Source organism: Phyllobates terribilis, unplaced genomic scaffold (assembly GCF_046119375.1).
Source record: "Phyllobates terribilis strain yellow unplaced genomic scaffold, ASM4611937v1 Scaffold_3__8_contigs__length_932513732, whole genome shotgun sequence".
Lineage (NCBI taxonomy): Eukaryota > Metazoa > Chordata > Amphibia > Anura > Dendrobatidae > Phyllobates > Phyllobates terribilis.
In genome coordinates, this window is record NW_027362763.1 from 65,712,279 (window position 1) to 65,735,238 (window position 22,960).

Sequence of the window (22,960 nt, forward strand, 5' to 3'; positions counted from 1 at the left end):
TCTCTAGAGGAGGTTAAGCAGACGGCTGGGGCAGATGTTTGAAGCCTGGGAAGGGGGTAATACCCACGGAGCTTCCCATGCTACTAATATCAGCTCCCAGCTGAATACCTAGCCTTTACTAGCTATTAAAATGCATGAGGTGAGCTGAGTTCATTGGACATGACCTCGGCTCATCTTTATGCCGTCACAGTCAGACACTGCACAGCGCAAGCATGCCTGCGCTTCTCAGTGTCTGCCGCATGGCAAGCTGGACGGCAGCGTTCTGCTGCCATCCAGCCTGTCATGTGAATGTAGCAGAGCTGAAGCTCTCGTGGGAACCATGGAAAGGTAAGGATGATGTTGCTTTATTATTTTACTTTTATTGCAGGAGATCGTTGGCTTCAGCTGGAATGGGCGTGATGGTAAGTATGGTTTAATTTAGAACAATAAAGAATTGTGTGTTTATTTCAATTAAAGGACTTTATTCTGGGTGTTTGTGTTTTTTTGGAACTTTGACGATGGGGTTAGTAATGGGGGTGTCTTATAGATGCCTCTCCATTACTAACCTGGGCTTGATGTCAGCTGACATTATAAGCTGACATCAACCCCAACCCTATTACCCCACTGCCACCGCTACAGGGCAGTGGGAAGAGCAAGGCTAAGTGCCAGAATTGGCGCATCCTATGGATGCGCCATTTCAGGGGCGGCTGGCGGCAGGTGTTTCTAGCCTGGGAGGGGGCCAATATTCATGGCACCCTTCCTGGGCTATTAATATCAGCCCCCAGCTGTCTGCCTAGCCTTTGCTAGCAATTAAAATAGCGGGGACCGCACATCATTTTTTTGGGGGTCCCCCATTTTAATAGCTAGTAAAGGCTAGGTATTCACCTGGGGGCTGATATTAGTAGCATGGGAAGCTCCGTGGGTATTACCCCCTTCCCAGGCTTCAAACATCTGCCCTAGCCGTCAGCTTAACCTCCGCTAGAGACTAAAATTACGGGGAACCCAAGCCAATTTTTTTTTAATAAATCCTTTATTTTAACACTAAATGACAAGTACAGTAAACAACACTATCACTGTACTTCTTATATATGTGACTGACATGTTTCTATCTATCTAATCTATGTGTGATGCTCTATTCTTTCTGTTATAAATTGTCGGGTACCGATGCTGAATTGCCGGCCGGCTTTTTTAAAGAGACGGTGCATGAACACACTAATTTTTTTTTTAGAATTCCTTTAACACTAAATGACAGGTACAGTAACCAACACTGTCACGGTACTTCTAATATATGTGACTGACATGTTTCTATCTATCTATTGAGCTTAAGGAAGCGGGAGGAGAAGAAGGATATGGCTGCTAGATATGCTGGGAGTCTGCACAGCAGAGACGTGATGTCTGGGCCAGAGAGTTAGCTCTTGGTGTCATCAGTGTACAGATGGTTCTGGAAGCCATGGGATTTTATAAGCTGTCCAGGGCCAAGGATATAGATTGAGAAGAGTAGCGGTAATAGGACAGAGCCTTGAGGTACTCCAACAGAGAGGGAGCGGGGTGAGGAGGTAGTATTGGAGTGGGAGTCACTAAATGTGTGGTTAGAAAGGTATGAGGAGATCCAAGTTAGGGCAAGGTATTTAATGCCAAAGGAAGAGAGGATCTGTAGTAGGAGGCAGTGGTCAACTGTTTCGAAAGCAGAGGACAGGTCAAGAAGAAGGAGTACAGTGAATTGTCTGTTAGCTTTGGCTGTAAGTCATTGGTGATTTTGGTAAGGGCAGTTTCAGTGGAATGGTGGGTGTGGAAGCCAGATTGTCAGTTGTCAAAGGGAGAGTTAGATGAGAAGTGAGAGGAAAGTTCAGTGTGACCGTGTTGCTCAAGGAGTTTGGAGGCAAATGGGAGCAGCGATATGGGGTGGTAGCTGTACAAGGCGGTTGGGTTGAGGGATGGCATTTTGATGATGAGCATGATTGTGGCATGTAGAAGGTACTAGAAGTTAGTGATAGGTTGTAGAGATGGGTTAGGGATGTGATGAGTGTGGGGGTGAGGTTTGGGAGGAGGTGGGATGGGATGGGGTTGAGTGCACAAGTGGTGAGGTGTGATTTGGAGAGGAGACAAGTAAGGTCTCTTTCCGTAATGTTGGGAAGTGAGGTTATGGGGGAATGGCAATTGTCTGGAAAACAATGGGGTTGTGGTGGTTGGACAGTAAAGACTTGCCTTGGTTAATCAATCTTGTTTTTGAAGTGTGTGGCAAACTTCTCAGCAGTGATGATGGACGTTGGAGAGGGCAGTGGAAGGCAGAGGAGAGAGTTAAAAATGTTGAATAGCTGTTTGGGGTTGTGGAATAGGGAAGATATGAGGGTTGTGAAGTAGGCCTGTTTTGCCGAGTTGAGGGCTGATTTGAATGCGAGTGTTGCTTGTTTGAATGCAGTGAAATCATCTTGAGAATGTGCTTTCTTCGTGTCGTGGAGTGAAGATATGGATCTCAGGGGTAGAATAGAGTCAGAAAGTGTGTGGGTGTCTAGATGTGCAAGGTTTCTGGGGGGGTGTGCTAGTTGCTGGACATGGGTGACAGGTGAGGAGGACAGGGATGAGAAAGTGAGTAGATCGTGGTCAGATAGGGATAGGTGGGAGGTTGTGAGGTTAGATAGGGAGCAGAGTTGGGTGAAGATAAGGTCTAGTGTGTGTCCATCTGTGTGGGTGGCTGAGGAGGACCACTGAGTAACTCCAAAAGATGAAGTAAGTGACAGAAGTTTGGATGCTGTTTACTGGCGAGTGTCGGTGGGGATGTTGAATTCACCCATGATGATTGTGGGAATGTCAGCAGAGAGAAAGTATAGAAGCCAGGTCGAGAATTGGTCAATAAAGGCAGTGACTAGGCCTGGGGTCAGTATATGACAGCCTTTTGGAGGTTGGAGGGAGAGTAGATGCGGACAGAGTGGACTTCAAAAGAAGGGAGAATAAGGGAGGGTTGAGATTGGGTAGGGCTAATGGTGCAGTTGTTAGAAAGGAGAAGACCCACTCCTCCACCATGTCTGTTACCAGGGCGAGGAGTGTGGGTGAAGTGCCAGCCACCGTAACACAGCCCAGCAAGAAAGGCAGTGTTCGAGGGTGTCAGCCATCTCTCTGTGATGCCCAGGAAGGAGCGATTGAGAGAGGTAAAGAGGTTGTGAACAAAATTGAGCTTGTTGCAGATAGAGAAGTCATTCCAGAGTGCTCTAGAGAGAGGGAGCAGGGGGATGGGCGTCTGGGGAACGGGTTTTACATAGGAGAGGTTGCGGTAGTTTTCAGTTGTTTTGAAGCGATAGATGGGGGAATTAGTGGAAGGTGCAAGCTGTGGGGGTCCAGGATTGGGAGATATGTTGCCTGCAGTGAAAATAAGCAGAGAGAGGGAGAGCAGGTGGGAGAAGGAGAGTGTCCTGCTTGTGTTATGCTTTGGTAGGATAGATCTGAGGTTGTGGAGCAGGTCTGTAGATGAGATCAGGTGGGGAGGTAAGAGGGAAAGAGAGATGATTATATGGTTACAAGGTGCTGGGGTTTGGGGATAGCGAAGGAGAGTGAGGATTAGTGTGGCAAAAACAGTATGGGCATATGTAACATAATGAAAGTTAAGTGTGATTGAGAAAGAGAAGCTAAGTACAATTAGTAAATAGTTACTCGTACCTTCTGGTCACTTCTGGCCCCTTTCTGGCATATTTCATTTTTAGACCCTTAAAAGCGACCCTTTATAGCCAGCGCAGTCTGTGCCAGATCTGGCTCGTTGGATTTATGGAGCTCTGAACGGCACATGGGGTGGGTCAGGTGTGTGCAGGAGTGGAGGAGCCGCAGGAAGTATGCTTAAAAAATCATGGTTGGAGGGGGGGAGTAATTATTACACAGAGGCTAAATGTATTCGGGAAACAGACAGCTAGGGACCAGTGTGTATTGGGATGTGTATTGGTATATCTGTGTGTATTGGTATATCTTTTGTGTATGTGTATTGGTATATCTTTTGCAGCTGCTTCTCTCATAGAGAAACACTGAGGTTATACTTGGACAAAAAGTTCTTTGAAAGCCGTAGACATGAAACATAGGTTAGTGCTCAATTAGGCACACATTTCTGTTACGTTAACTCCTTTTTCACCTTTAATGAGATTTAATGTGACCATAGTGGCTAGTAGACCAGAAAAGGGCCAAGACTGGGCACTGCAGTATCACTCCAATTTTATCCTTTCACATAAATCACCATTAACAATAAGTGAAGGAGACAGCTCCTCCTCCTCCCTCTCGCAGTGTAGTGACCTCTGAGCATGGTAACTGTGATGAAATGGCAGCAGAGAGACCCTGCAGAATCCCACTGATGCCACCAATGTGAAGAAATGGCAACAGAGAGACCCTGCAGAATCCCACCGCTCCCACCACTTGTGATGGATCCACACCCCGCCACCTGCCTGACGTCACAATTATGTCAGATGGAGCACATGGTATTAGATAGAAACCAGCCCAGTAGCGTGTTCATTAGACCAAACAACGGACGTGAGAGTTTGTGTATCGAGATAAAAGAACAGCCCAGGTTTAAACTATATATTTAATTGCTTTAAGGGCACACTAGACATTACACTATATACATAAGGGTTATACATACACAATGATCAGCGTTGCAAACACAATAGTAGGGGTACAAAAGATATCAAGCAGATATTACGAGTCAGTTACCGGTCAGATGGACGACCTGGCTTTTGGGGGAAGAACTGCCACATGGGAGGCTTGTGGGCCCTCTCTTGGTTGACGGACTGCTTCCACATGACGTGACTTCACAGGCTCCCCAGGAAAAAAGACACTGGGCTCTATCTGCGGGGACCTTCAAACTCTCTGGGTCACTCCAACTACTGCCCTCTGGTTGCCCCCAAGTCTCCACCCCGGTCTAAACTCCAAAAAACTACAATGGGCTATACCTCCTTAATGGACGATCCCAGAGGGTCGGTATTGGAGTCATCGGACCAAGACGGCACCCTGCTACACGTGGATGCCAAGCATCGGAGCCCAAGGGGCCTCTGCAAGGCTGTGCCTGATATCTCCCCATCCATACGCTCTGGACAGTGCTGAAAGCACAGGGATTATCTTGAATATTCTTCACAGTAACCAATATACATATATTGGTTATCTGGTAATCTCCCTTCAGCTTGTGGTAGCTGCTTTTATCTGCTGCAGGATTGAGTGTACCTCTTATCAGCGCCCCCACCAATATATTAGAAGTCAGAGAGCATGCCTACTACATTCTCCCCTAGATGTCATTGGTTTTTCTGACTTTGTTATTTTCAATGTAGCTGCTGTAAAGAAAATTTCTTAACTGCAGTTCACAGTTGAGAGCAGCAGCTCAAACACTATGGAGGCCACCATAATGATGAGCAGAAGATAATTAGAGACAGAGAAGTAGATAATATGTACTTTACATGATATAATCCCACACATAAAGGCAGGTCTCTTACTTTGGATTTCTGGATATTTCATCATCAGTAGAAGGCCCCATCTCAGGGTGGTTGAAGTGGTCTCCATGCCTGCAGAAAAGAGGTCCGCAACCAGCACTGTAAGGTTTTCATTGGTGAAGTATAATCCAGGATTTGGCTTTTCCTAAGAAGTAAAATATATCACATATATCGCATTACAATAATGTGATTATTCTCATTGTTTTACACTATTATTTCAGCAAACTTTATGGTCAAATCTCTGGATTTTGCTTGTCAGCTTTTTTTGTAACCCACACTGTACTGTGTCGGCATTTAGAGATGTGTTTTTATGTGCTTGTATATTATACCATGTAAAAAAAATTTAGGTAATGAAAATTCTCATCTCCACAGTCCAGCCTGTGGCTCACTTTTTGAATTGTTGTCTTCTAAATATATTCTATATATTTTGTCTTCTTGATTCATGAAATATATCAGGCTGTGTGTTAGGCTGAGTTCACACGATGCGTATTTAATGCTTTCCGCGGCGTTTTTGCAGTTGCGTAAACGCCGCGGAAACGCATGAAAAACGCATGGTAGAAGGGAAGCAATGTTCCCCAATTGAAATCCGCATGTGCTGTGCCCATGATGCGGATTTTTCCGCAGCGTAAACGCTGCGGTCAAAAATCCGCAGCATGTCAATTAATTTTGCGGAAACGCTGCTCTTTTGCCGCCATTGACTTGCATTAGACCGCATGGAATCCGCATCACTGTATATGTTGATGCGCTTTTCATGCGGTCTAATGTGCGGATGGTACCCGGGTGTGGATGAGAGGAGTCTCATCCAGACCCAGGTACCATTAAAAAAAAAGAATAAAATAAAAAATATATATATTCTCACCTTCTGACGGCCCGCGCAGCGCTCCTGCTTGGTTCGCGGCACTTCGGGGTTGAATGAAGAAGGACCTTCGCTGACGTCAGAGTCATGTGATGGGTCACGTGACGCTGACGTCGGAAGGTCCTAAAGTCTTCAATGCCGGCAGCCGGGACCGTGCGAAGCCGGACACCGGGGGCCATCAGAGGGTAAAGTATATATTTATTTTTTATTTTTTGACATTCACACACTATATAAATCCATGCCGTTTGCATGGATTAATATAGTGTGACCAAGTTGACAAGCACTTTCCAAGTGATGCTAAAATCGCTTGGGAAGCGCTTGTCAACCCGCATGCGGAAATGAAAGTGAAGAACGCTTCACATCCGCATGTCCCTGGCAGGAAACCGCATGTACAATCCGCATGCGTTTTTTCCTGCCAGAGAGATGCAGAAACGCTCAGGAAAAAATCCTGAGCATTTCTGCATCGTGTGCACATACCCTTACTGTTTCAAAATAATCAGTGTTTTATCAACATGATATTATTACTACAAGACAATGTGACACGTGTCTCCTAGTCAACTGCACTATATAACCCTGTCCACTCCACTGAGTAGCTGCTTTCTGTCAATGTACAGTGTAAACAGGAAGCTGCCAGTAGTGGTTTGGGCAGGGTTATACACAGCTCAGCATTCAGAGAACTGCTAGATCTGCAGGAAATAAAACTGTGATTTTATCACAATTGCTGCACCCAGTAAACTAAGCGATAAATCTCTGGAATCAGAGTCTCAACCTCTATATTTTTTTTGCTGCTCTCAGATTACAGAGCAAAAACCTGATGACCTGCATTGCTCAATGAACCTCATTATCGTGACAGTGGGGTCATTTGGATCTGCTGAGATGGTCATTGTTTATATAGAACAAATAGTTTTGCATGAAGCACTATTTTTCACTAAGGAAACATTGGATGTCGCAGAAGAAGGCTCTAACTGAGTGCATACACAAAATCCATCTATATATTTGGGAAAATGAGGAAGAAAAGACACTTGATCATTGGTTATGCCAGATAACAAACTCGGCTCTGCCACATACGTATCTGTTCGTATATTAGTACCTCTCGTTGTTTCACCAGGAATGAGTCGATAAGATTCCTCTGGTCATTTACATCCAGTTGTTTCCTGTGGCTGGTGAAGGTCTCTCGAATGAATGCGTGCAATTCATCCACATTCCTGGTCACTGTTTTTTGCAGTCTGGAACACCAGCGCATCACAGATGGAAATGCGTTATAAAGCTGCAGTGAATATAAAAATACAGTAGATGTGTAGTCCTGCAAATTAAAGAGGTAATCCTACAAACAACACTTGTCATATGTATACTGAATGGGATTGCAATTGTATGATTGATGCGAGCCAGACCGCTGGAACTCCAACAAATCCATAAGTCCTGTGTGAATTGAACAGTAGTACTCATCCATGGAGTAGGCAAACAATAGCAGATTGAGTCTCAGTTTCCATTGTGGTCTTCTATGTTGCAATCCGAGTAAATTGCTTCTAGGTTGATGCAAGGCTCTAACGAGCACCAGCAGTTTTCTTTTTTGATGATCTGTGGGGATCATAAAGATGTGTCCATACACATTAGAGGAAAGTCAGCTAAACGTTTTACTATTAGCAGGACTTACCAAATAATTCAACTGTTTTGGTGTGTTCCAACTCTCTGCCAATGAGATATATTGAGGAAAGTAGGATTAGGTATGTTGGATTTCAGCATGTCTGATCCACTGTTGCCAGTGGAGTTAAGTTACTGCCAGAGGATATGCCTCCTCACTCCATCTCCAGTCATCCGAGTATGTACTGTATATAAAGATTGTCTCTCCTAAGGATTGTCAGTCAACAATATTTCCCAGGGAACCCATTTAAATACGATATGGAGTTCAATTGCTCACCATGGCTTTTGAGGATCCAAATAATTGGACATTTTCATTAACGATCTTCAACAGCTTCAGAAGTGTGGGATCTTCATAATCAAATCGATTACTCAGTAAGACGGAGATGATTATGTTGGCTACAGCAGCATTTATAATCATGGTGTTATCAAATGGCTGACCTGGAAATACAATGACTAGATAAGAGCCATAAGATATTACAGCATTAAAGTGTGTGAAACTCAATATATTAAACACAATGTGTTCTAATGTATAGAGTAAGTGCACATAATAAAGCCAATGGTCGACCATGTAGCCCCCAAAAAAAGTTGAATAGCCACAGATCTTCCAACTCTGTTTGTGAATCTCATTTTAAAAAATTATTCATGTTCTAATATATAGAGTAGGTGAACAATACATAACCAATACTTAGCCAAAAGCCAACCATGCAGCCTCCAAAATATGTTGAATGACCATGACTCTTTCCAGTCTTCAACTCTTTTCCTCCTTGCAATCAGATTCTCGTTAACACCAGAGGAGTCATGGATCATGATGTTACCTAGCATCAGGATGTTTTTTGTAGAGTCATATACAATTATTGCAGTATCAGGACATAGCATGGTGGCACCCAAAGCAGAAGAAGACCCGATTGGGAAGCAGAGATTGCTCCGATCAAGGTAATGGTGCTAACCACTCAGCCATTAAACAGTATATGGTGTTGTGTGTGATTCCATCTAAAACATTTATATCAAGTTGCCTAAATCAAGATCCCTAAACAATTAGAAAAATATTAACGTTTGAGAGTCCTCAGTGGTTGGTACCTTTCAATGGCTAACTAAATAGATGGTAACAAACTGCAAGCATTCGAGACTACTCAGGTCTATATATATTTTTCCTGTTAATAATTTTTGACATTTACTTATTTTTCAAATATAAAATATACTCATAGACTACAAACAAGATTGAATTGGTCCACCAGAGGAACAAGGGATCATACAATGGTTGGAGACCAGCCATGATAGGACCTCTGAGATCTAGCAGAAGACGACACCATCTAAAAGTGACTATAGAACCGATCCTGTGTTCCTGGGTGGTTATGACATTTTGAATTATTCAAGAGTAGTCCTTATTATAAATGGGTGCAATAACATATTTAGGTTATATATTGGTAACCAAGAAAAAAGAAGTCAAGGATGGACCTTAACTGGAGCTCAGACCTTCAGAATTATGTCCAGCATAGCCTACCACTTATAATTATAGTATTTATAGTTTTCACCCATGATTACATAAGTTTGGTACGATGGAAGCATTCACTAACCTTTGTAAGATTTGAGCTTCTTTACCAGAAAATCACTTTCCTCAGAAATCTTGTTTTCAATGGCTTCCTTGCCCATTCCAAAATCTCGAAGGGTTGATATAGTAAATCGTCTCATCACTTTCCAGTTATCATAGTTGGTAAAAATAATTCCTGAGGACATGTTTCATAATGAGGGAAAGATAATAGACATACAAGATGGCTACCAACATTTCTTTTTCAGTGGCCAATTCATAGGTAGCACTTAATAGATCCAAGAGTCAAAAATTATCCTAAATTTAAAAATTCTATTATGATCAATGAAGTGTCTCCTCAGGATGAGACATTTTTGAAGAAATGCCCAGTGAAGTTACGTGGAGTAGCAAGTGTTTCTTTAATGTATCCTCCATGGACTTAATAGTCTTCGATTGTATGATAGATTTTTAAAATAAAATATATTCCACGTCAGGAAAATAGTAGTTTTTTAAGAAGTTGGACATGAAATTATCTTAGTATACAGTATGTGAATGAATTCACTGTAATTTTAACTAGTAATATTGAACTGGTATGTAAAAGGAAGCAAAGGTCAGAAAAATGACCGATTGTTTAAAGGGGTATTCTCAATTAGTCTCTTGAGCAGCAAAGAACAGTGCAGTCTCCTTAGTTTCCTTACTTCCTGGTTTCTAGTAGGGTAGGCGCTCCTCCTTGAGCAACATTTCTGGTGAGTATCAGAGCTATGGTATTAGCAGAACTATAAAGCTCTGCACAAGTTCTGCTGTTACACGTTCAGCTATCAGTGGTTTATTCTAAGTCTACACTGCTATGACTATATTTATATGCAGAGATCATTGGATTTTGGTGCAAGTACACTTCTCCTGACAGTGAGAGCTATGATTAGGAGACCAGCTCTGAAGGCTGTGGGGTTGGTGATGTTGCAAGAGAGGATGGGTGAGGGGAAGGAAGGGAGAGGGAGGTGAGCAGAAAAATGCTGTATAGAAATTAATAAGCTGGAGAGAGCTGATTGGGATGTTAGGAGTTAACCTCTCTCCAGGAATATACTACTGTGCATTGTCTGCCAGAGTCTGCGCTCCATGGAAACGTTCCATGAAAACCAGCTCTACACTATAAAAGATAAAAGCTCTCATTGCAGGAGAATGACAGCAGGTAGAAAAAGAAAGTAAAAAAAGCAAAATTGTTTATTTTCATGCTGTCTACCTTATTAAAGCAATTTAAGAACTTCAGAATATCTCTTTAAATCAGTTTTTATGCTACATACATTTTTAAAGAGAACCTGTCAGCACTACACTGTGTTCCGAATTATTATGCAAATAATATTTTCTCAGATTTTCCCAAATTACCTATATGAATTGCAGTCATTGTAATTTTCCAGTCAAATAACTATTAGAATACAATTGAAAGGTTTTTGTACAAACTGCCTATGATAACAGTATATTTTTTAAAAAATAAAAAACTCAAACTGCACTCAAAATGCATGTTCCAAATTATTATGCACAGCAGAGTTTTCAACCTTTTCATTTTAATAAAGAACAAAAAAATTTTCATTTTTGAAATTATAAGCATTAGCAGCTTTTTACAAACTGAAATCAAACAGTTTTCAACTCAAAACTTTATTCTAGGTGATGTTACATTTGCACATTGGACCGCTTGTTCGAAAGGAGCTTCTGAACTCTCTCGTCCATTGAAATTGTCAGGTTATGAATGGTTTCTGCTTCAATTGTTTTGCATGAGGACAGAATACCCTCCCAGAGCTGTTGCTTAGATGTGAACTGCCTCCCGCCATCATAGACACTCCTTTTGATGATGGTACAGAGGTTCTCAATGGAGTTGAGGTCAGGGGAGCATGGGTGCCACACCATAAGTTTGTCCCCTTTTATGCCCATAGCAGCCAGAGATGCAGATGTGTTATGTGCAGCATGAGACGGGGCATTATCATGCATGAAATGATCTTGCTGCGGAATGCACGGTTCATCTTCTTGAACCATGGCAGGAAGTGCTGTTTGAGAAACTCAACATACATTATGGAGTTCATCTTTACCCCTTCAGGGATCCTAAAAGGGCCGACAATCTCTCTCCCCATGATTCCAGCCCAAAACATTACTCCACCTCCTCCTTGGTAGCGCCGTAGCCGTGTTTTCATCGGGTGTCCATCAACCAGCAATCCTCCACTCCATCCATCTGGACCATCGAGATCATTTCATGCATGATAATGCCCCGTCTCATGCTGCACATAACACATCTGCATCTCTGGCTGCTATGGGCATAAAAGGGGACAAACTTATGGTGTGGCATCCATGCTCCCCTGACCTCAACCCCATTGAGAACCTCTGGAGCATCATCAAAAGGAGTGTCTATGATGGCTGGAGGCAGTTCACATCTAAGCAACAGCTCTGGGAGGGTATTCTGTCCTCATGCAAAACAATTAAAGCAGAAACCATCCAAAACCTGACAAATTCAATGGACGAGAGAGTTCAGAAGCTCCTTTCGAACAAGGGGTCCTATGTGCAAATGTAACATCACCTAGAATAAAGTTTTAAGTTGAAAACTGTTTGATTTCAGTTTGTAGCAACCTGCTAATGCTTATAATTTCAAAAATGACAAAAATATCTGTTCTTTATTAAAATGAAAAGGTTGAAAACTCTGCTGTGCATATTAATTTGGAACATGCATTTTGAGTGCAGTTTGAGTTTTTTATTTTTTTAAAAATATACTGTTATCATAGGCAGTTTGTAAAAAAACCTTTCAATTGTACTCTAATAGTTATTTGACTGGAAAATTACAATGACTACAATTCATATAGGTAATTTGGGAAAATCTGAGAAAATATTATTTGCATAATAATTTGGAACACAGTGTAGTGATGAGCGAGTATATTCTGTTATCCCTTTCAATGAGCATACTCGGGTGTTTTCCGAGTATCTTCAGCGTGATCGGGTGTTATGTTTGAGTCACTCCGTGTGCATGATTTGCGACTGTTTGATATCTTTAATACATGTGAGGAATGCCTAAGAAACAGGCATTCCTCACATGTATTAAAGCTGTCAAACAGTTGCAAATCGTGCACACGGAGTGACTCAAACATAACACCTGAGCATGCTGAAGATACTTGGAAAACACCCGAGCATGCTCGTAAATCTCGAGTAACGAGCATGCGCGCTTATCACTAGTCAGCACCATTTTGTAATGAAAAGTATGGACATGGCTTTAATAGCTCTGTAATACTGATAAATTTATATATTTACTGAAGGAATTTGCTTTGTTATTCTTCTCTAATTAGCATTCCAAATTTTGACTAATTAGGTTTCAATAAACAGGAGCTGAACTGTGTGTTAGAACCCTCCTGTTTGTTTTTTTCCATCTTGTGTTTTGTGGTCACGTGACCATCTGCCTTTATATTCCAGCTCCACCCTTTTGGCTGTGCTGGACTTTAGTGTTTGACTGTTTCTCTAGCCAGGTGCTTCGATGCCTTTCTCTATCAGTTTACTTGGTCCTTCTGGGACCTCTAGTACCTTTTTGTCAGTTTGTCTTTTTGTGTTCTGCAGCAACTTCTCTGTTTAGGAGGTGTCCCATTTTTGTCCCAGTCCTTAGTTCTTTTAGGGACCCCTCCCCTTATGCTATAGGTCTTCATTCAGACTAGCCGAGGACAAAGGCGGGTCTGTTCGCTAGGAACAGGCAGCCCGCTGCATCGTAGGGGTTCAGCTTAGTCTTATTGTAGGGACAGCTTTCCCCTATCTTTCCTTAGTACTTGTTGCAGATGATAACAGTGGGCACTATCTGCAATTACCCGACCCCTCTTCCTGTTTCTGGTGTTTGAAGAGCAGATTTCAAATGGAGGACGCAGGTCACTGAAAAAGCATTGAACTGTTATTCAAAGACCAGGGGCAGACAGAGGGGTGAAATTACAGACAGTGAGGAAAAGATCACAGTCCAGCCCCCATGCACCGATATCTAATTAGCAGAGAATTTCAAATGCTGAATACAGAAGTGCCACAGAGCAGATTCCTTCACCAAAGGTGTCAATTTCATCAGTGTTACAGTGTCATTACAGCCATGCCTTTACTTTACATTGCAAGATTGTGATGACAGGTTCTGTTTAATACAAATGTGGATTTTTTTTTCATATCACTATATTTATTAAAACACAAAATTCTTGCAGTTTTCACAGTGATCATAGAGGCCTTTATAGACTCACATTTCCTCTCTTTTCAGCAGGCTCCTTATCATCAGAGCAAGTATTACAATGACAAATAACATCTTTATACACAGCTTAAAACACAGGATTCACCAATCGTAATAGGCGATATCATAACTTTCCTTGTTCCCCCTCCCTTCACAGTGATCTTTGCACATGCTCATAAGGATGCTTCAATAAAAAAAATATGTTCGGGGTATGATCATGGAAGCTATGTACATGTGTTGTTTCCTGAAACAACTGGAAGTTGGAGTCCAAAAAAAAGCCCCAGTTGTCAGTGTGAAAATAGCAAGATTTCTATTTTTAATTGAGATTGTTATATGGAGAAAAATATATATTAAATATATGACAATATTTTTCTTAAATTCATTTAACCTAAAACCTTATTTAAAACTAGGTCATTTTTTAATTTTTCCTTAACATAATTATAAAAAAAGAAAAGACTAAAAACAGTCCACACACCTATTGGTCATTTTGTTGGACCTTATGTAACCTCTTGGATTCCTATAGTTGTGTAGAAACCTAGCCAGGAAAGGTTTTTTTCTCTCATAATTCTTACTCTGGTGGGTATTTTAGATTGGGAAAGGCATAATTGAGTAGGTTCAGTAAGTTTTGATCTCAGCAGTATGAGAGACAGAATACCTCCAAACTAACATGTTGCCTAAGGCTTCCTGATTGAATTTCTTGCTCATATCATCTAAGCTTGGGAAAGAAGAAAAAAATTCAGAAAAATGCAGAACACTTTTTACCTATTGATTTTTAGTTTTTTTTTAGTCCTTGTACCGCACAAGTACAGTACACCAAGGAAAATGTTGATTTTTCTGTCATTAAGGGCCCTTTCACACAGTGTTTTTGTCCACGTTCATTGTGCCAATGGTGCTTGCGTCCAAACCTCCCCCCATATAATGGTGCTGACATTTGCTCTGTTGTGCATCATTTTCAGACGTATACACCTACTGGAAGCAGACATCCAGACGTAATATACTACATCTTGGTGTCCACACATTGCCTCCGTCATTTCATTTTACATCATTTGATGTCTTCCGCAGCGCAGTTAAAGATCCATCCTCTATGGTTTTTCTCTCCTTCTATGTATCCTGGATCTTCAGCAGCCATTTTTTCTGAGATTTCTATGGTTTTGTGGTCCTACAACCCTTCCAGGTGAGCACATCCCTTCATCCATCATTCTCATATCCTCTATCTGGGTAAGACCCTATTTTGTGCCATTGTCTTCCAGTTTTCTCCTATTGAACCTGATGTAGGAGAATCCTAACCTTGAGCTCCCTACGACCAGATTGTTTATTGGGAAACGCAAAAATTAAGCTGAGGTTTTCCAAAGCAGAAAACCTATTTAATACTGAAATGAAGAAGGAGTAGAAATTAAGTGATCAATGGTGTAAAGTCTATACAAGAAAAATGTGAGAAGCCTCACCGTGCTGTTATTGCTGCTTATATGAGTGAGTACATCAATCCATAGTGCTGACAAACAGTGTGCGATAGCCAAAACTTTTGGTACATCAAAAGATAAAACTGTCTTCTATTTAATCTGTTTAAAATGGAGATATCCATAGTTAAAAATGAGAACGATTCTGACGCGGTTTTTGTATAGCTCCCCCTAAGTCATTAAATATGAATTATTCTACCACTAAGTGAAGATATGCCAGAAACGCTTCAGAATCATTCTCTTTTTTAGCTATGGATATCCCCGTTTTAAACAGATGAAATAAAAGACAGATTAATCTTTTGATGTACCAATCCTCCTTTCCTTTTGGCGATCAATGGTGTAAGTTTATCATCTTTACCTTTTCCTTTAGTTACGTCAAGAAAAATTGGCACGCTTGGTCTGCCTGAAAATTCATCTGCATGATTGACCAGGGCGTCTTTTATGGCGTCGTATCCACATAAGACAACAACTTTCTCTACTCCTAATTTTATGGTGTACACGGGTCCATACTTCTTAGACAGCTGCAAAGTACAAGATGTTATTGATAGTGTATTTCGTAATGATACGTCTCCAAGTGTTTGTGATAAGCAACTTTTAACAGAAGAACAAAATTTCTTATAGAGGTTTTCCCATTTTATGTTCGTAAACCTTAAAGGAGATGAATACTTTGGGGGATTTTTCTTCTACTTAATGAGGACCTGTCATCAGTTTTTGCTCTTATTTTATCACCACTACTCCTCTGAGTATTCCACTTTTTGTTTTATATTAATCCACCTTATGGTTTCAGAAATATGGGCCTTTTTATATAGTGCTAATTTTTATGGTCTATATCCAAGGGCCATGGCTCAAAGGTTAATTATGCAGAGCAGCCTAAAGGCACGCCCCTGAGGATCCTGAGAGCCATGACCAATTTGTAAAGACTATGAAAATTAGCAATAAATAATAAAGCGTCACATCTCTGGAAACATATCTCATATTTAGGACTTTGGGGAATAGAGGGAATAAAATAATAGAAAAACTGGGCACTTTTCCCTGGTGACAGGTCCGGTTTAAATGAATATAGTTTTGGCTAAAACTAATTTTTGCAAATGTGACCTATTTAAAATTTACACTCTTGCCTTATATAGCCTTTCTGTTGCACTTTCTATTGCTTGCTGCAGAATGAGTTGCCTGAGAATCTGTCAGTGAGATGGTTCTGGAGAGACAGTATGTAACATTTATCTTTAATTTTCTGAGCTCTCCCAAGATGATTTATGAAGACTTGAAAGTTGAGCTGAGCTTTGTGGTCATAAATCAGCAGAGGAGCTCAGAAGAGCAAAGATGAGCAAAGAATGAGCTCACTGACGGTTTCTCAAATAACACATTCTGCAGCCGACAATAGACAGTGAGTCAGAGCAGCAAAGAAGCTATGGAAGGCAGTCAGGGCAAAATTATTAAAAAAAGCATGATTAAAAAAAATGGTTTTAGACCAAAGCACATGCATTTAAAGGGAACCTGTAATCTCCCCAAAGGCAATTAATCTGCAGAAATAGGGTCAATTAGCAGATTGCTCAACACAAATTTGCTGTGAGGCTGGCTGTCACTTAAAGCGCCGGTCACGCCTCTATGACGACTGAAAGCCGGTGGCTCCTGAGGGGAGAGAAGTTAATTTTCTAACAGTAACCGCGCTTTCAGAAAGGCATCAGCGTTGTAACGTGATTAACCCTATATATGAAGGTTAACAGAGTTTGAGGACATGACAGATTCCTTTCTAGTCTTGATGAAGAGTATGCGGGGAAAGATTTTCCAAATTTATTAAGAGCACAATTCTGATGTAACTTATACTATTTTTGTAGAGTATGATGAATTTATCAGCCACGCCCATCCTGCTAAGCTCCTCTTCCTCTTTTAAAAGAGTTGTTGTGCTGGCCAGGAGAAGTGTAGAACTATCAAAAGATACAAAATGTTTCCACAACTGCCACAACTGCAAACTTTGCAACATTTCAAGCAGTTTTGAGACAGAAAAGTGGTGAAAATTGCTCAAGAAATCAGCCCCTTTATGTTTCACATCCTCAACATTTTCTCATAAGGCAGCAAACCTTAACTCCTTAGCATGATGGTCTTTTTTCCATTTTTCATTTTCGTTTTTTACCTCCCCTTCTTCCAAGAGCCTTAACTTTTTTATTTTTCAGTCAATATGGCCGTATGTGGGCTTTTTTTTGCAGGACAAGCTTTACTTTTGAATGTCACCATTGATTTTACCACATAGTGTGGTGGAAAATGAGAAAAAAATTCCAAGTGCAGTGAAATTGAAAAATGTAAAAAAAAAATGCAATTCCACAATAATTTTTAAAAAAAATTTTATTTACCATGTTCAATATATGGTAAAACTTATCTGGCAAAATTATTCCCCAGGTCAGTATGAGTATGCAGATACCAAACATGTATAGTTTATTTTTAATTAAGTGGTGAAAAAAAAATTCAGAAATTTGCATGAAAATTTTTTTTTGCCTTTGCCGCCATTTTCCGAGACCGATAACATTTTCATTTTTCAGGATTTGGGGCTGCGTGATGGCTTATTTTTTTGCACCTTCAGCTGACATTTTAATTTATATCATTTAGGTGTAGATGCAATATTTTGATCGCCTCTTATTGCATTTAATTGCACTGTTACGTCAGCCAAAAAAACACAATTCTGACATTTTGGTAGATTGGACATTTCGGAATGAAGCGATGCCAAATATGTGTATTTTTAATTTTTTTTACATTTTTTTATCTTCATTTGGGCATATTGAGCTTTTGTATTTTTTTTATTTTTTCACATTTTTAAAAACTTTTTTTATATATATTTTTACTGTATTTAATAGTCCCCTCAGGAGAATTGAAGCTGTGATTGTCCCGCGATCATGTCACGGATGAACAGATGGAAGCGTGGAATTATGTGTGCCCCTGTCAGCACATGTTAAATTCCACTTTCGGAGATTGACAGCGGGCTCAACTGATGACCCCCATACTTGCCATTACAGAGCTCCTTTGAAACCCGGCCTGTGGCTGGGCTTCAATGGATACCAGAATTTCTGCTATATGCAGCGATGCTCTGGCATTGCTGTATATAGTACAAGCGATCGCATGATCGCATCTTCAAGTCCCCTAAGAGGGCTAACAAAAACAGTAAGAAGTAAAAAAAAAAAGTTTTTTAAAAATATGAAAAAATAAAAAATAACTAAATGTTCAAATCACACCCTTTTCCCCCATTGAGAATAAAGATATTAAAAATAAGTAAAAAATACAGATATGTCTGTATAGCAGCATTTAGAAATGTCCGATCCATCAAAATATAAAAACAATTAACCCTATCGGTAAACACCGAAAACGGGAAAAATTCAAGAACGTCAGAAATACGTATTTTAGTCACAGCAATTCCACAAAAAATCCTGTAACAAGCGATCAAACAGTCACATCTATTTCAAGATAGTACTAGTAAAATTGATGCTTCACAATGCAAAAAATAAGCCATCACACAGCTCCATCAGCCAAAAATTAAAAATGTTATGGGTTTTGGAAAATGGCAACAAAACCCCCCGATTGTTTTTTCAAACTTCAGATTTTTTTTCAGCCATTAAAATAATTAAAAAACTGGACATGTTTGGTATAGCCATAATCATATTGTTGAGGAAAATCATATTGCATGGTTATTTTTACCACAAAAAGTACACTGTGAAAGCAATTCCCCCAAAATTTTGTTTTTCACAATTTTGTCGCATTTGGAGTTTTTCTCCTATTTTTGAGCAAACTATGTGGTAAAATGAATAGTGTCATTCAAAAGTACAACTTGTCCCACAAAAAACAAGCCCTCAAATGTCTATGTGGACAAAAAAATAAAAGAGTTATGGCTCTGGGAAAAAAGGGAGAAAAAAACAGAAACATAAAAACAGAAATTGGACATGTTGTGAAGGGGTCAGATATCTGCACTATATGTAGCTTATTCATTAAACCTTCCAAGAAACAGAACCAAAACCCTTCAGGATAAAATAATCATACAATCTGAATGTTACCTGATGCATTGTCTGATAAGGTCTTTTCCGGTCTAGAATGTGCAGATTTCCTATGATTGGAAGAGGCCGCGGTCCGGGGGGCAGGTTGTAAACATTTTTTTTCCTTCCATAGAAAAACAGGGCAAAAAAAACACAGAGAATAATGGACAGAACCAGTGTGATGGGATCTGAGATGTTCATGGCGCCGGGAAACGTTTCTACGGGAAGACAGATAAAAACTTTTAACCTGATTTTTTATTGAGGATTTTCTTTTTTGTCTTGTGGTATTAGTTCATGTTTTTTTGCACCAAAGTCATCAAATTGCTAACGAGGTTCAATAATTTTGTACAAAATAAAAAACATTCCTTTTTTTACATTTCCTGCCTTTTTGTGAGGTTTTAATGCAAAAAAATGCATATTTTGGTGAAAAAAAGGGGCAAAAATAGCACAATTCTGACAGAACAGCTTCTTATCTAATCAGCCAGACGTCTAGATTTGTTAAGCCAAGAGAAATGCACTATTGTATGTGTGTTGACTTTAGAACTTGCGTCTGTTTCTTTGGTGGATCAAGAAGGACAGACCAGTATTTGTATAACCCTGAATGTTGTCTTCACTTGGTTCTGAAACAATGATGTTTGTTACTATGCCAATTGCATATTGTACTAAAGCCATCTAGATGTTTATTTACAAGAGCCCCCTGCTTTACCAACTGTGAAAAATGATTAAATGCTCAAACAATGAAACCTGAGCCCTGTGGAATAATACCTTCCCTAACCCTTGAGCTGTGGACGTGTACTTGAAAAGACCGTTTTAACTATTTAAGGGACATATGCCTCTGTAGCAGCAGAATTTAAAGAGAGAGAGAGACAAGGAGAAAAAAAATCAGACAGATTCTTCAGGACCATTAGTCTTGGTAGCATGGCTCAATCCAGAGAGACACAGATTTGGATTCTACATGATTCTGGCCTAAGGGTATAAGGCCCTGACTAGAAAGATATGGATCTGCTTCATTGACCATAAGAGAGCCCATGGATGCATTTGGGGATACTAGGTTGGGACAATGAAGTCACCTGGCCCCTGTTGCCAGGTGTGACCCTCCCATCACCTGGAACCCATGGAGACATTCAGAGAAGCCAGATTGGGACCAGCCAGTCATCTGGCCCCATGGAAACTCTCAGAGAGGCCAGGATGGGACCCTTGGGTCTCCCGGCCTTGTACCTCAATGGACTGTCAGCTTCCTAAGTTTGCCACTACCTTCACTCTGTGGGGGCTCGCCAAAAGTGGGGGCCCACTAGTTGAGGTTTTTGGCCCTGAAAGTCCTAAAGTCACAGCTGTTCTATCCCAGGTGGACCAGCAGAAGGGTGAGACTGTGTAATGTTTTACCATCTTGGGTATTTGCTGCGACTGTTCTGTGTATCTATTGTTTCATTTAGTTATTCAATAAAGTATTACCACACTGTTTTACCCTCACCTGGTGTTGTCTGGGTAGTATTATGCCCACAGAAGACCCTCTTTCTTCACATCAATAAAGTCTGATGTACATGAAATCACTACAGGAGATGGGACTGGAGTACATTAGTGACAAATGTTGTGAATTTTCAAAAAGTTGCAATTAATGAGTAAGGAAAAACATCAGAAAAACTTTAAACCTCACCAACTAAACAAAAAAAAAAGAAAAACCACCATCCAAATACATGTAAAATAGACTTAAAAAAGGCACAAATGGAAAGATAATTTTGGTGCAAAAACTAAAGGTGCAAAATACCCACAGAAATTCAGCAAAAACAGGTGCAAATGTAATAATGAATAATGTCCTTCATGTCAGACAACATTTGATGCACCGTATGTAGAGGTGAGTGTCATTTATTTATATATACAGTATATTTATTTTACTCGCTTAAAAAGCACCATAATAGTCATCCTGACTTTACAAACATCATCATGACTGTCTCGATTGAGGCTCACAATGTAAATTCCCTATCAGTATGTCTTTGGAGTATGGGAGGAAACCGGAGAACCCTGAGGAAACTCACGCAAACACTGGTAAAACATACAATGGACTTCAGATAAACTTACTACATTGCCTTCCTGAGTCACAGTTCCTTGCACACAGGTATTAATTTCCTGGTCGTGTCTGGCATGGCACCCTCTTTTCACACTTAGGGATTAGCTTACAGTCTCCTATGATCTCCTTCACCCTCACACTTGGTTATCCCTTGACCCCTCATATATGATACAGGAGCCATGAGAACTGAGAATGTATTCGTGGTTGATTATTTGCTGTCCCATTACTAGGTCATCTCACCATCAGCCTAGTGCACATTCAAGAGTGCAAGCCCCTCACCCACTACATGACTCCCGCTAATTATAAAACAGAGGTGTACACGAAATGTTGGGACTTTTTTTGTAAAATAGTGATGGATTATTCTTCACCTCACTTTCAAGCTTTGCTCTTTAAAGCTATTCTTTCAAATGTGTTCTATCTATCGTCTATTTATCTTCTATCTATCCATCTTGAAGTGACTCTAGTAAATGTAATGTTTCTGCTCTATCTTATCTTACCTTTTATCTTTGCAGTGGACAGAGTAAAATCTCCCTTTTAGCCCCCAGTAATGTTTAGATTGTAGGCGGAAGGTCCAGGACTGGATCCTGCTCTTCTGTGTGATTTCGCAGTTCTGATAACATTGCCTCACACCAAAGCAGTTATCAGATATTTATAAGCCTCTCAGATTCTCAGCTCATAAAGACTGCAAAGGTGTAATACTGATATGTGATCACTGTTCTGTGTGAAGTTTTACTTCATTTAATTATAAACTAAAATATTTCAGTTGAGTTTTACATTAGAAAAAAATCCATTGTTCGGATCCTCCACTATTATCCAGAACAGAGGGATAGTAGAAATAGTTTCTCTCTGTCTGGAGGACCAACAGTCCATAGTGGTGGAGAAGAGAAATCACAGATTGTGGCTCTTGAGTTATAATCCTCTCCCTCTCTGAAGAGACAATTTGCATATTTAATTTCCCAGAGGAGCATGCATTGCTTTTAAGTCTCCTCACTATTAGTGATGAGCGAGCACTAAAATGCTCGGGTACTCGTTGCTCGGGTTGAGCAAATTGGAATACACAGGTGCTCGACCCGAGCAATGAGCCCAATGTAAATCTACGGGAACAGTGCTCAAATGACATGGGAACAGCATGGGGAAGACCCCTGGAAACATCTCTGACTCCCAGCTCACTACTGTCAACAACGTTGTCAGAGGTATTACGCCACTTTTACGGACTCACAATAAAACATACAAAAACGAAACCAAAATGAATTTTCCTGGGAAACATGTTAAGGAACATCCTTTCCAGGGTGATGACTTGTATATAAGGCAAAATAAATAACCAAAACCAAAAATACTCCTCCACACCTTGGGCTATGTTCACACATAGTGTTTTTGATGAGTTTTTGCACTTTTGCATTACTTTCAATGGTGAAAAATGCATTCACCAGGAAATGTAATTTTAACATTTTACTACCTTATCTGGCCATGTGGTGTGTGAGACAAGACCAGACACATTCATACAGTGCTGAAAAGACATTAAACAGCATGGGGAAGACCCCTGGAAGCATCTCTGACTCCCAGGTCACTGCCTAAAACTGTATTCATCTCATCAGACATGATCCTATATTACTGCGGTAATGATACAAACATTTTTGTCAACGTTGCAAATATTAATCTCTATTTTAAAAGGGCAAGCTGTGTATCAAGGGACGGGGAAGTGGACGTTATGGTGATGGTGATAGTGCACGCAAAGGCTGAGGGAGCACA

At 40.4% G+C, this 22,960-nt stretch overlaps 1 protein-coding gene across 2 annotated transcripts in view; it reads right to left on the reverse strand.

Annotated features, from left to right (window-relative positions):
- Positions 1-21,862, reverse strand: part of LOC141258810 (cytochrome P450 2C5-like) — a 63,231-nt gene extending 41,369 nt beyond the window's left edge. Inside the window, exons 1-7 of one of the 2 annotated variants that reach the window (XM_073673956.1) lie at positions 21,709-21,862; positions 19,168-19,364; positions 15,492-15,654; positions 9,504-9,653; positions 8,207-8,367; positions 7,379-7,555; positions 5,436-5,577 (exon numbers count right to left, since the gene is read on the reverse strand). In XM_073673956.1, the coding sequence (XP_073530057.1) occupies positions 5,436-5,577; positions 7,379-7,555; positions 8,207-8,367; positions 9,504-9,653; positions 15,492-15,654; positions 19,168-19,347 (973 nt within the window). In that variant the 5' untranslated portion in view covers positions 19,348-19,364; positions 21,709-21,862. Of the gene's footprint in view, positions 1-5,435; positions 5,578-7,378; positions 7,556-8,206; positions 8,368-9,503; positions 9,654-15,491; positions 15,655-19,167; positions 19,365-21,222; positions 21,410-21,708 lie in introns of those variants that run through there. The other variant, XM_073673957.1, reaches the window with a different exon arrangement.
- Positions 21,863-22,960: the final 1,098 nt, after the last annotated feature.